The sequence below is a fragment of the Chamaea fasciata genome, unplaced genomic scaffold, assembly GCF_029207755.1.
Source record: "Chamaea fasciata isolate MVZ Bird 193981 ecotype frontalis unplaced genomic scaffold, bChaFas1.0.hap1 SCAF_1, whole genome shotgun sequence".
In the NCBI taxonomy this organism is placed as follows: domain Eukaryota; kingdom Metazoa; phylum Chordata; class Aves; order Passeriformes; family Sylviidae; genus Chamaea; species Chamaea fasciata.
Genome location: NW_027094086.1, coordinates 70,623,230 through 70,637,220, shown reverse-complemented (window position 1 = coordinate 70,637,220; position 13,991 = coordinate 70,623,230). Strand labels below are relative to the sequence as shown.

Below are 13,991 nucleotides of genomic sequence, written 5' to 3'. Positions count from 1 at the left end.
AAAGAAAAAAAAAGTATGTTTTCCCAGTAGCAAAGATGTGATGGCCTCTGGTTTAATTTGAAACAGATTTTCATTGTACTTCAGTATGAAAGTCTAATTTTAACAGTATGTTGTTTTTCTACACTGAATATTTACCTAGACCTTGATTTGTTGCCTCAATTGCAGTTGTATCACAGCATATCAGTTCTATTAGGTTAAAGCTGTAAAGCTAAATATTACGTAAGCAGAAATGGAGGCAGTAAATGCAGTAGTGAGCTCAGGTTCAGTGCACAGAGCAGGCAGACACTGAAAATTGAGCTGAGCACAGGTTCTCACATCCTGACATTGCTATTTGTGAGCAGAACCCCTCTCTCTTTAATACTTGGACATGAATCTCCTGTACCAATCCCACCCTGACACACCTAAGTATGGTTGCTTAATTTGGTTGCTGTTATGTCTAGACACTAAACAGAGAAACTGCTTTCCCTATTGCCTAATGGCTGTAATGCTTTTACATGTTGTGTCCATTCCCAATAAAAGACGTAATTTGCTTTGTCAGCACACATGGTCCTTCATTAAAATCTCTTTTAAAATTGCATCATTATTATTCCCCCATATGAATGAAGCACCAATCAGTGAAACTGTTGTTTCTGAAACCAAGTCTCTGTATTCACAGTGTAATTTGATGTTTTGTAGCAATAGCCCCACACGGACTCATTATCTGGAAGAGTTAGCTTGTTAAATAGATGTATTAGAAAGGTCAATAGAAATAGGATTAAGGGGGATATTCTGTAGTCAGATTTTGTCTTGTCAGTTTGTTTCATGTGTAGGGGGCAGTTTCACTGCAAGTGCAGGTATCAAATCTCCAAGCTCTTCTGCCTATTTCTTCCTAACTTATAGTATTATTGTATTGCAAGTATGGAGAAGTTAATTTGCAAAACCTTTCTATGCAAATTCGGTAAGACCAGTAAGAGATGCTCACCTGCTCAATGTTTTTCTCCTTCTGTTTCTAGCTGTTTTACATGGTTCCAGTCACCCTGTGTGTTGGTGTTATTAGTGCCTTCCAGCTATCAGCCTTCACTTTTCGAAAGAACTTGGCAGCCACTGTTCTCCTGCTGATACTCTTTGGGTATGTGATTGGAAATGTTACTACAGAATTACAGCTTCTGAGAAACAAACAGAAATCTTTAGATGTAGTTCGCACCTGCTGCTGGATGCATGAGTTTCTGTCTTTATAAATGATTATGATTCAGCAAAATATACTGAGACAACAGGCAGAAACAAGAGTTTGAAAATTAAACACAAAAAGTGGAGGGAGATTTGCTCACACAATTGGAAAAAAATAAAAAAGGGAGTGCAAATATCTTAGAAGATACTCAGCTTGTGTAACAGTAGTTAGCTGTTAGAAATTGATTGTATGTTAACTTCCAGAAAATGTGGAAATATTAACATAGGTCAGAATTTCAGTGCTTAGCAGTGCAGAATATCATCAAGAAGGTAAGAAATGGCTTTTATTACAGCTGTAACAATTTTCTATAATTAAGCATAGGTTCAGGAGTTTATATTTCCAATTAGAAGTCTGTCCAATGTGAAGTAGTGGGCTGGTTGGAAATTCATCTCCCAATGGTACTATGAGAAAGGAAAGTTCTACCATGCCACTCTCTTGCCTAGCTTCACATGAAAAAACAACAGCAACAAAAAGAAACCAACAAAAAACCTGCTGCCCCAAAAGCAAGCACGCAAACTGACAAACAGAAAACCAAACAAAAAACCCAAGCAACCAACAAAGAAAAAACAACCAAAAACCCTATTCTTTTACAGAAGGTTAAAATAACTGATTAAACAGAGGATTGATATTTCTATAAAAGTAAGGCTGCTCAGCCCTGGGATCAATCAAATTAATTATCTGATATCAAATCAAATTATTCTACTGTGTCTCTAGAGGGGAACAATTAAAGTTGTTTTGTTGTATATGGACAGCTTCTGTAATAAACCATGATTTCAGGGTAATATTTCCAATGTCATTTGATTTTAAAGTTATTTATTTTTAGACAGAAGCCCCAGGTCTGTTGAAACATACTGGGACTCATAACTCTTCCCTTGTACTGTCTAAGGTGATATTAGAAGTGCTGAAGATGAATTGTCAAAGGAAAAGGCTTCTGAGAAGTTTATTACTTATTTCAAGCAACTAATTGTTGCTACCCGTGTAGGGGAGAGTGCATATCTTACACAACAGATGTTTTGATAATGAAATATAGCTGTTTCATGAGGGAATGGAAGGGAAGGAAAGAAAGAACCTTCTACAAGATCAGGGCATATTCTGTTCCAGGAAGAGTCTCAGATAAACCCTTCAAAAAACACCCGATTTACTATATTGTACCTTGAAATTGCTTTCAAGGTTTTGTGCCTCCAGCAACTCATTTTTTGGAAACTGTTTAGGTATCCTCAAAGCTGGATCTTTTATTGGAAATTCTAGCCCAAGTTTATTCAGACCCATACTTCAAAATTGTTCTTCATCAAATGTCTTTTATAAGCCAAGTCAAGCCAAATCCTGTCTTGTAAAACCTTCCAAATTCCTAGCATAATTCTATTTATAATTTTCCCCTATAATTCCAGTTTGAGCTCATCTTTCCTGGATGTGACAAGACAAATTAGTATGAAATATTCTAGGGGTCATGATGCTAGGATGTTAACTTGTATGAAACATCCAAAATTCATAATTTCCTCTTCTCTGTAGCTTTCTTTTGTATCACCTTCAGTTCCTTTCTTCTGCACTTCCATCAAGTGATTCCTTCAAGGCAAAGGCACAAATTCTAACCAGTCTTAGTGCAAAGATTTCTCACTATGAAATCTCACACCTTTTTTTTTTTTTATTAGCTTTACAACCTTTGAATCCTTCTTGTGATCCAGCTGCTGTCATATTAGCGAGGCATAGGCTTCTATAGAAATTTTAGCCAACCAGCAATTGAAGCACACAGTACAGACCTGTATGACTACTGAAGTCATGACAGGTTTTTCTGGTGTTCTATGGGCTTTGGCCCTGCCCACAGTGTACTAAAAAGTGCCAGTTATGCTTGCATTGTTTTAACCAAAATGTTGAGTTAATATTTTAGTGTTTAGAAAAAAAAGTCATTCATTGAATGAAAATAGATCTTATTTTGTTGACTGCAGATGGAGCTTAATCATCTCAATATAATCCTTCCTGTACTGTTCAGTTTTGGTTGACGTAACAGATGTTGCAGTGATTTTTAACAAGAAAATCTGTGTATTTAATGTATATTAACATACATTAAAGATCCAATAGCTGTCTGTAAGTTTAACATGTCTCAAGGACATTGATAAACTTCAGAGTTGCCACTCTTCCTAATCTATCATTTACTCAGCCTAACTACACTGTAAATGTGATGAAGCCTATTGTGGCCATTTTATTCTTCCCCAGTACTGTGCATATAATCTTCATTCATCTGCATGCCATCATCATCTGCATTTTTTTCCTTTAAAAATACTTTTTCTCTACAGGGTACACTTGTGCAGATTTTCTGATCTAAAATAAAGATAAAAATAGCCCAGTTATATAAAAAAAGTTACAGAGAAGACAGTGTGCTTGAAAGAATAATCAAGTTTCTTAGTGCACTACTTTAAAAGTGACTTCCTTTAAAAATGTAACTAAACTACATCTTTTTCTCTTTTAGATGATTGCAGAGGTGTTTTCTAGTCCAAATGTTTAAGCAGTTTTGTCCAAAATGTTCTATCTTTTATATTAGAAAATACTAAATTACAACTGCAGCTGAACGAAAAGAAAGAAGATAGAAATGTAGGTGTGGCTGGCCACAAATTTAAAGGCTGCATTTGAACATCAGGTAGCTTTAGGAATCTGAAAGTCTTACTCATTTCTCAGCAGCTATAAGAAAACAAATCAAATTTTGCTTTCATTTACAGCAGGGTAACAGCACTGTAAATCATGTCTCTTTCCTGAGCTGTTTCCAAGGATGGACTTGTATTTATGATATTGTTATTCTAAAAGCAGTGATTTTTGTATGTGCATGAAGGGAAGAAAAGATGGTGGGATTAAGACTGGCAAAAGGATGCTGAAAAGTATAGTGGGATCTTAAACACTTAAAATTTCATTTGAGATCCAAACATTGAGTCATTTAACCTTTATCTTCCTGTAAACTGAAGATAACATTATTATTACTTCCCAACAGGTTTAGCAAGTTTGTTTTTTAAGGTAAAGTATTTTGGCATTCTCCAATGCAAAAGATTAATCTATAAAGTACAGAATACTGAATTCAAGGGGGACTTTTATGATTTAATTTAGCATCTAAACTACACTTTTAGGCAAGGAAGAAGTGAATTCACAATTTTTTGCCAAGTTGCTGCTGCATTGAGCTCACTAGTAAACCAGTTATATGTATTAATATTATATTGGAAGTGTTTATATATACACTGCGTATATACTCAATTTTGCAGTAGTGTGTGCTGATATCTATGCTCCTGATATCTATATACTGCTTGTTTGGTAGATATATCTTACACTATATTGAATGGAAAATAAATTTTCTTTACATGGCATGCGTGCTCTGATTGCCTGGGCCTTGTTTTAGTCTTTATTAATATCTCTTTATAAACAAATAAATAAATGTGTGTGCTCCATTCTGGAGCATCATTTGAGTTGTCATAATGGTGGTGCATGGCTTCTCCCTGTAAAGATTCTCATTTAAGATGATGTAGCCATGCACATGCTGTCTTATCCTCATAGCAAAATGCACTCATTTTTGACAGATATTACTCTGCTGACAACTGGGTTAAGGTAATAACATGTTCTGTAGGATTTTTCAATTCTCACGTATCACTGGCACAAATGTTATTTCCAGTTCAAAAATTACCATTTTTTTCTTCTCTTTCTTTGCTCACTACTTCCTTCTTTTTATTGTTTTTCTTTCTATAAAAGCCTCTCAGAAAGGATAACTGCTCAGTATCCATGATTAAAGCTTTAAATATTTGATTTCATTTCTACATTTGTGTAAGAGGTTTTCTAAGGTGCATGGGTTTGCAATCATTCAGAAATCAGGATTGCAAGCTATCTGGAACAGAGTAAATATCTGCAGCTGATATGTGAAAAATGGTTCATATCTGTACATTCCATGGCAGTAAATATGTGTACACCTATGGAAGTGTAAGTCAATTTTTTAAAGAATATGTACCCCAAATTTGTCCCTTTTTTTACTAATTTGTTCTGAAGAGTTGTTTGCCTGTCTTAAAAAATAAGTAACAATAATTGTGGGGTTTCTCTGACTTTTTTGGGGGTGGTGAGGCAAAACCGTAACTTATTTGTGACAGTCTTTCTTCTTTGTTTCTTTAAACTTTCAGGTACGCAACTTTACCTTGGATGTATCTTGCATCCAGATTCTTCTCAAGTTCAGATGTAGCTTTTGTTTCTTACATCTCCTTAAATTTTGTGTTTGGCCTGTGTACCATGCTGGTGACTCTCTTACCTCGCTTATTAGCTATAATTTCCAAAGTGCAGGTCAGTATAAAATCTTTGGTTTGCCTTTTTCATAACTCATATGTATACACACACATACGTGCATATATTTGAGAATGTTCGTATGTGTGTTTATATATTTATACAGATAAGATTATTTTTCCAGAAGAAAAACATATGGTTTTAAAATATTCATGATTTTTCTGTCCTAGAATATTGTGTATTGACTATTACCATCTTGAATTTTAACTTGTCTATAACCCAAAAAAGCATGTTGTAATAATGAAAAAAACAGTGTTAATTGAAACTTTGACATTTTCTAGACCATTAAGTTGTAATTGACACATAATGGGAGCTGTTCTGGTCTGTTAAATAGATTATATGCATTGTAAAATGTGTTTGAATAATATTGACATAAGAGATAAGCTGCATATTCCGATGCACTAATATTCCTATTCACTAATGCACTGTATGAATAGCAATTTATACAGTGCATTCTCACTCCATGTATGTAATTTTATTTAGTCATATTGGTATTCAAACAACTTGATGGAAAGCAGTTCCAGAATGGGTTTGACTCTCTATTCATGGACAGGTCAAAAACATGATGTTTGAAGTCAAATCTGGATTATGTGTTATGCAAGTGTGTAAGGAAATTCATTATTCACTTGGGTATAAGTTGCTGGTTTAGATTTGTTAATATTCAAGTATTCAAATGTTAAGGAAATAGAAGAATCATGGCTACATGTGTTTTGGTACCCTCTGTGAACTTCAACTAAGATTAGAATGCCATGACTGTAGAAAGTCTAAAATACAATATGATATAAACCATGTCCCCAAAATAGTTCACAACGTGCACTTTAGAATTCAGTTTACCATGAGCAAGATTTGAATGCAGTATCCAGTTTTTCAAGTGTGCTCATGAGGCTGTTGGAGAAAACTAATTTTTTTCCCTTTGTTCTTTATTCTCCTTCATCCTCCCATGTCTTAATACAGAGTTTTCAGAACATCTACAATATCCTCAAATGGGCATTCATCATATTCCCACAATTCTGCCTAGGCCAAGGTTTAATAGAGCTTTCATACAATCAGATCAAGTTTGACCTGACTAGGAACTTTGGAATTGATTCGTATGTGAGCCCCTTCGAGATGGATTTCCTGGGCTGGATTTTTGTGGAAATGTCCCTTCAGGGAACACTACTACTTCTTTTACGTCTTTTCCTTCATTGGGACCTCTTCTGGAAACCGAGGTGTGTTATCATTTGTATTCTGCCACAGTGGGCACTGAACTAATTTTTGGAGAAAGAAAATGATGTTTTTCTTTGAACAACTGAAGAGAAATCCTTCTGATAACATGGTGTACCTGAATTAATGCAAACTACAGAAAAAAAATGAGAATTATCACCAAGTGCTAAGGTATTACAACCAGGAAAATAAGAGTTATACAGAGCAGAGCAGTGACCGATTTGCCATGTATCACTTATTATCATCCTCTGTTGTAGTGGTCATTGCTCAGTTAACAGCATGGACAGCCCTTCAGAAGATGTTGATGTAGAAATGGAGCGACAGAGACTCTTTGGTGGAAGAACTGGCAATGATATCCTACTTCTGTACAACCTCAGGAAGTGTTATGGAGGTTTCAGTAAGAAGAACACAGCTGTGGAAAACATAAGCTTGGGCATACCAAGGGGAGAGGTAAAGGGGACCTTTTACTCCTGTTGTAAAGAAACACTTTATTCTGAGCAATTTTGACATATAATCGGTGTGTCTACAGTGAAAGGTCTGTAGATAGCAACAGAAAAATTTCAGTTGTAGTAATTTCTGAAAATCAATAACTGGATAAAAGCAGAAACTCTGGTGGTACTGAAGAAGCAACTGTTCATTTATTTTTTGATTAAACATTCATCAGAGGCTTATTTTTTTTTTTACTTCTTGCTTATCTTTACCAAATTACTGTATTATAGGTCAAGATAAAAAGCAAGTAAGGAAGCATAGCAGTTTAGTGTTCAAAGAGAAAACAGAGTACCCAACTCAATAGCAAACTATGGACTGAATCCTGAATTTGTTACTACAGCACACTTTTAGTTCCCATGCTGAAATCATCACAGTACATTTGAATACAGCATATACAAGTAAACTATTTCAATAAATTGAAATTTAGTGCTGAACATCTTTGTGTTTGGGGACTTTATTCATTACTTGGATGGTTTGGGGAATTACAGATATTCAATTCTAAACTATTAAGAAAGAAAAGATTTTTCTTGGTTGCTAATATAAAATTGGAGGATCTGAGAAACTTGCACATGGCAGCAAAGGTGCAGAGATGTCCTGCTGCTTACTGATCAGCTGTAACTGAAGTAACCAGGAGGATGTTTTTGTTGATTAAAGCCTATCAATCAATAAGAAAGTTAATGAAAGAAGTATTTCAAAATCTTAAAGGGCTATGTGTAGATTTAATATTAATCCTTTCCTAGCTTAAGCATTAAATGATTGCAGCTAGGGGCCCGGAATAAGAGTTCAAAATGAGTCTCTTGGATGTTTGGTGTTCACTTTTACAGAGTGAAGCAGCTCATGAGAAGCTTGGAAATATTGACTCTAGGGACTGATATCCAGGGTTTGCAACTGGGACCTAAAATCCTCCTGTTCAAATGTAACATTTACTAATATTATGGAAAAATAATGAGTTTAGTTGTTGGGCAGGGTTTTAAGGGGAGGGCTAGAATCCTAAATAAATCACTTTTAGTGATTAGGGGATAATCAAGATATGATATATATGGGGGTTTTTCAACTGATTTTCTGTGGGAAAGAAAATTTGCTCGCACTTTATATCCGTAAACAGTTTCTTACAGACATACAACAGGAAATGTGGAAAGGGGAAAAATTTGAAGGGCTAATATTTCTTTTTTTTTTTTTTTTTTTTTTAAGTATAGCATATTGATTTTTTTTTTTTTTTTAAATATCTCTGATAGTGTTTTGGACTCCTGGGAACAAATGGAGCTGGGAAAAGCACAACTTTTAAGATGCTGACTGGAGATATCATCCCATCTGCAGGACGTGCTGTTATCAGGACTCCTACTGGGTAAATAACTCAGGGTTTGATCAGAATAGTGCTAATTGATAATGCACATGATCAAAGACTCAGCACGTCTTCAGTCCTTTATACTGTACTCTAGGGATCTATTTTGTTCCCTTTTAAATGTATATTGCTTTGTTGCTGTTCAGTCTCTGTGGAAAAGTATTTTAGCATTATTTAATTCTGTTTGACAGCTCTGTTAATTGAGAATAAACTTGTCTGGTAGCAAAAGAGAAACTCTAAGAAGACTTAAAATTTTTTTTAAAATTTTTTTTTAAAAAATCTTATATGTCAAAATGCATTGTCATATGTCCCCCTACAAGTACTGTACTGAAAGTTTTCCAGGTTTAGGCTGATGAGCAGTGCTTCGAGTGGGTCATTTTAAAATATTTTCTTACACTTATGTACTTCAGCATCATTATTTAATTACTTGATCAATATGCTACGTAATTAGGATAAGAGATATTGTTGATGAGATTTATCATTCTGTTGGAGTGAAAAATGAGTAATGGACTTTGGGTTAGATGTAACCAATACTTTTCATTTTTCCCGACAAAATTGGGAGGGAAAGAAAGTAATTTTTTTCAGTCAGTAGTAAATACATATATACACATATATAAATGGAGTTGGGGCTCTTTTCTTTTCCTAGATGATGTACATTTCAAAATATTTTTTTTGACAAGGACAGGTCAAGAGTTTAATGATGAAATTTTTAAAGAAAGAATTTTTGAATTTTCAAAAGGGCAAGTTACATTTATTTGGTTTAGAAATCACATGCTTTCATAGGTCAGTGTTTCCTTACTTCTTTACAAAGATAGTGATCATCAGATTTAACTTGAAACAATAAGTAGCTTCAGTCATTGCAAAATTCAGTTTTCTGGAAAATTTGCACCTTTGAAAAGGACAATTTCACCACTATCAAACATAATTTTACTTTAGTGTGCTTTTTTCATTTTCTTTCATAGCAAGTTATATAAAATGTTGATCATAAAGCAGAAATTATTTTAAAAAACCAAACAGATTTTGGGAAAGTTATTCTTAAGAAGAAGTGGTGTGACTGAGACTTTAAAATGGTTAGAGAGAATTTTAAGACGGTTGCTTTAATTTATAATTTTCCAGACATTTTAATTTTTATAATTTTCTTTCTTAAACAGAAGACAAAATTTCTCAGACATTAAGCAAAATTAAAAAAGAAGTTATTTGAAACTAGATAAAAATCAACATTTGTTATTTTTTGGAACTGATGGTTGGCTTTGTACCAGGATTTGATGGAAGTCAGAAATTTATTGCATGAGTCTGAAGAGGACTTGAGACTTGGAGAAGTAAAAATATCCATAATATATTTTTAATATAAAATATTGCCTTCAGGACATTTAAGCTCCCATGTTTTGTTTAAATTCTGAGCAGTGTTTTTCGTTAAATTTTATTGGGACTTGCCTTGGGTCCCACCTGTGCATTCGTGGATCACATATGGCTGTCTCTGTGCAATGTGGTTCCCAGGTCTGTATATGGGCAAATGATTTGATCTGGTGTGACAATTCAAAATTTTAATGTCTACTTGAAAGCAAATATAAATTTATAACATTAGACACTTACAGTATGTTTGCTGACTACCATGTATTTTTTTTAGAACTCCCTAAAAGAATTTAAAAAAATAAAGTACAAAACAATTCAACAATGCCTGGATTCCTTTTATCAGCTGGGTTGTTACCTACCTGTGGTTAAACAGATAAAATTACTTCTCAGGTCAATTTTAGTGTGGTACTGACTTTTGACAGTAGGCTAAATGCTGTCCCTGGACATTGTGTGTGTCACTTTCATTTCCCATGCTGTGTTTTATAAATCCAACATGAAAGCATATATTAAGATGCAATGTTATTTACCATGTACTAAAATGTAGGTAATGAAATTTGACGCATTTAGGAGGCTTGAGAGAAAGCTTTAGACAACTGAATTTCAGTGTACAAAATACCCTTGACAACTTTAATTATCACCTTGTATTATGATGATGTCAATCGAGTTTATGGATTTTTTGTGTTTATGAGGGATGAAGTGAGTGCAAATCCCATGTTCCCAAGTTTTCAGAACTTAATGCTAATTCAAGAAGGTAATCTTAAGTAAGAGCTGCTAAAATACAGTAGCTAAACTTAGAGAAGTAAAGAATTTCAGGCTGTGAGAAGAAATTTATGTCCCTCCTGACTTTGTTCTTTGCTTCATATTTTGGAAACTGCTCTTGAGCAGATCATGGTGCATTGCATTGCTGGTACTCCTGAAAATCACTAAGAGGCAAGTTTGCTGGCTCTTCCAGAGGTGAGTTGGTAACCCCAACAGGTCTGGAGAACCATTCCTCAGCAGCTAAGGATGACTAAAATTACTAATTGCAGGGAATTTTAGGTGGATTGATTTGCATTTATGACTCAGATAAATGAAGGAAGGGGGATATTATGGTAAGAAGGCTTCTCCTTCTCTTACTCTGGTAGTGTACTCAGAAGCCTGGTGTTCCTGGCACAGACACTATAGTCAGCAGAAGAAAGCAGCTGCTGATCACAGCTGTGGAACATTTCTTGGTCAGCTGAACTAGATTTTTTGTTTAAAATTTGCATCATGAAGGAGATTCCATAAAAACATTACCTCTGATACCTATTCCTAATGAATAATGCAGCTTAAATGTGATCCCACCTCTTTCAGGTTTGCCTGGAAAGAACACGTCTTTTGTCCTCTGTCACCATGACAGGACCAGATACTGCAGTCTGATGGATCCCTTACAGAATCATAAAATGGTTTGGGTTGGAAGGGACCTTTAAGATCATGTAGTTCCAACCCCCCTCCATGGGCAGGGACACTTTCCACTAGACCAGCTTAATCAAAGCTACATCTAACCTTGAATACTTCCAGAGATGTGGCATCCACAGTTTTTCAGGGCAACCTGTTCCTCTGACTCACCACCCTCACAGTAAAGAATTTCTTCCTAATGTCTAATCTAACCCTACCTTGTTGATGTATTCTTCATGATGAAATAATTAAATAGAATAATATGGAAAATTACTATTATAAACACTGGAGAACCTAACTAATTTTATTCCATGCAGAAAATCCTTAATTCATAATAGTTTCCATTTCCTTGAATAACTATGCTTGAAAGTTTCCAGTTTAAAAAACAGATTTAAAAACAAAGAAACCAAAAAAATCCATTCATATATTTTCCTGTTTGAAACTGAATTTAAAATGAAGTCAGGTATGTCTTTTTGGGGCGGGTGCACTGATAATGGCCTTGAAGTTTGTTGGACAGCTATTGCACCTTAGAGCAACATGAATTCTAGAAATGGAAGATGGGATTTTTCAAAGGTGTAAGTTGAATTACAAGTAGGACTTTTGAAAGGTCAACCTAAAGCATCTTGGAAGTAATGGGGGTTATAGAGAAAGAAGCTCACACACCAATAATCAACTTGTGTTCAAAGAACTGCTGCTATAATCTCAAAGAAATTTAAAAGATATACCTCTGAGAAGGAACTTCCTTTTTAAAATGGCATAAGAGCAGAATCACAATATCTTCAAGTACTTTTAAAAGATTTGTTGGCCTCTAGGTTGGTTGTTTGCTGAATGCTTAATACCACAAAAGAAAAAAAAAAGGCAAAAAAAAAAAAAGCGCTTATTCCTAAGAGTCTGAGAGAGATCTATGTCTCTTTTCATAACAAAAGCTAATAAAATCCACAGAAGCTAGGTATTATATATGTTAGTTTTCAGTATCACTGGGATCCATAAGTCAGGGTGTCATTAAGTGAGAATATTTGCTAAATACTAGAGCTGACTTCATCTTTTCTGCAAATTGTTTTATCCCGGCCTTCTTTGGTGGGAAATGATTTTGGGGGAGGGAAACCTTCTATCTGTTTAAATTGGGGTTTTCTCTTTTTGACACACTACAAATTAAGTAGATATTTTAAATGCACTATGTTCCTGAACTTTGTATCCTACAATTTGTGTGACCAAAGCACATTTAAAGTATACGAGATGAGCAGTCTAAAAAAACCTGGGTTTTTTTAAATTTTCATATCCCTCTGCAGAAAATGTTCTAGGCAACTTATATAACCTTTGCAGGCCCATTCTATTTGTTACTGTTATGTGATTAAATGAGTCCAGTGAGAGAAATAATATGAACTTATCACCAATCACAACTAATCTTGTGAAGATAATGTCTTTCACAGGGGATTTTATTTTTTTACTCTTTGTTGTATCTCATTAATATTGCTGTTATCAGTGACATATCTGTGCAAATGAAACAGAGAAGTAATTAGCTTCTAGAAAGTGTGTTTCCATATTAGAGATATTTGCCACTCCTATATTGAAGAGTGCCAAAGGAAAAAGCAGCATTGAAACAATTACTTCAGAAGGCTTGGAAACAAAATAGTGATAGCAAAGTACCAGCAGAACCTTTCATAAGGGGCAGAAATACCAAAAGCAAAAAGGGTAATTGCTAGCAGGTAGCTAATTTTAATAGCATTTGTTTACTTGTATTCAGAAAGTATGTCTTTATAAGACATTAAGTGACCAACAGGCTTTTAAAGAGTTACAAAGCTTAAATATGTTTAATAATTAACTGCATGGGTCTGCTTGACAATTAGAAGAGTTCTTTGTGTTCTCTATAGCACAGCTGTTGCTCTACAAAAGTAAAAATGGACTAAAATTATCTCATGCTTGGCTCTACTGCCATAACTAGATTGCCACGAATGTGGGAGCTGTCTAAATGAAAGGTATTGTATGAAACTGTAAACATTTTTGTAGTTACTTTTTCTGTCAAACAGCTTGAAGAAGTAAGGTCTGCATTAAATATGTACAAAGAAAAGCTGACACTTAACAAAGTGGTGAAACAAAGGAGAACAAAGTGAGTCTTCGTAGTCTTTGAATGTCTGATGGGCTAATGTAGCAGCAGATATTTTACATCTGTTCCACTTTGTTTTGTTTGTGCATACTTTGGCCAAGCTTTATTTTCTTCCCCTTTCTATACTTGTGTTTAAATCCTCTTTAGTGACTCTGTCATAAAACCTCTCTCAAGTGAGGAGAGCTAAACACAGCTTTGAAGAGAAAATGTCAAAATCCTTTTAACGGTCATGGCAAGGTCAATATAAAATAATGAATAATGTGACTGGTGGTTGTTTGCCTTTTTGCGCCCTCTATTTTCCAATCTATGCTTTTGTACTTAGCTGAATAGAAATGACTTTAGGTTCGTAGAGTGTAGTGGGATCCATATACAAAAAATAGATAAACCAGGTGACATCTTGCTCATAAGTTGCCCCATCAAGGATTGAAGCATTTGGCAGTCTTCCTTGTGTAATTAATTTATCTCCCATGAATTTCCATCTTCCTTCTGCACAGAGATCCTCCATGACAGCAATTCCCCATCCTATTTGAATGAAGTGTCAGTCGTCTCAGCCTTTGGATTACAAAGTCATAAGACCA

The 13,991-nt window shown here is 34.7% G+C and overlaps 1 protein-coding gene across 1 annotated transcript in view; it reads left to right on the top strand.

The window, feature by feature from the left end:
- Nucleotides 1-13,991, top strand: part of ABCA13 (ATP binding cassette subfamily A member 13) — a 175,038-nt gene that overhangs the window by 128,061 nt on the left and 32,986 nt on the right. Inside the window, exons 44-48 of the mRNA XM_066185749.1 lie at nucleotides 993-1,108; nucleotides 5,350-5,506; nucleotides 6,461-6,714; nucleotides 6,967-7,159; nucleotides 8,434-8,543. Of these exons, the coding sequence (XP_066041846.1) occupies nucleotides 993-1,108; nucleotides 5,350-5,506; nucleotides 6,461-6,714; nucleotides 6,967-7,159; nucleotides 8,434-8,543 (830 nt within the window). The remainder of the gene's footprint in view (nucleotides 1-992; nucleotides 1,109-5,349; nucleotides 5,507-6,460; nucleotides 6,715-6,966; nucleotides 7,160-8,433; nucleotides 8,544-13,991) is intronic.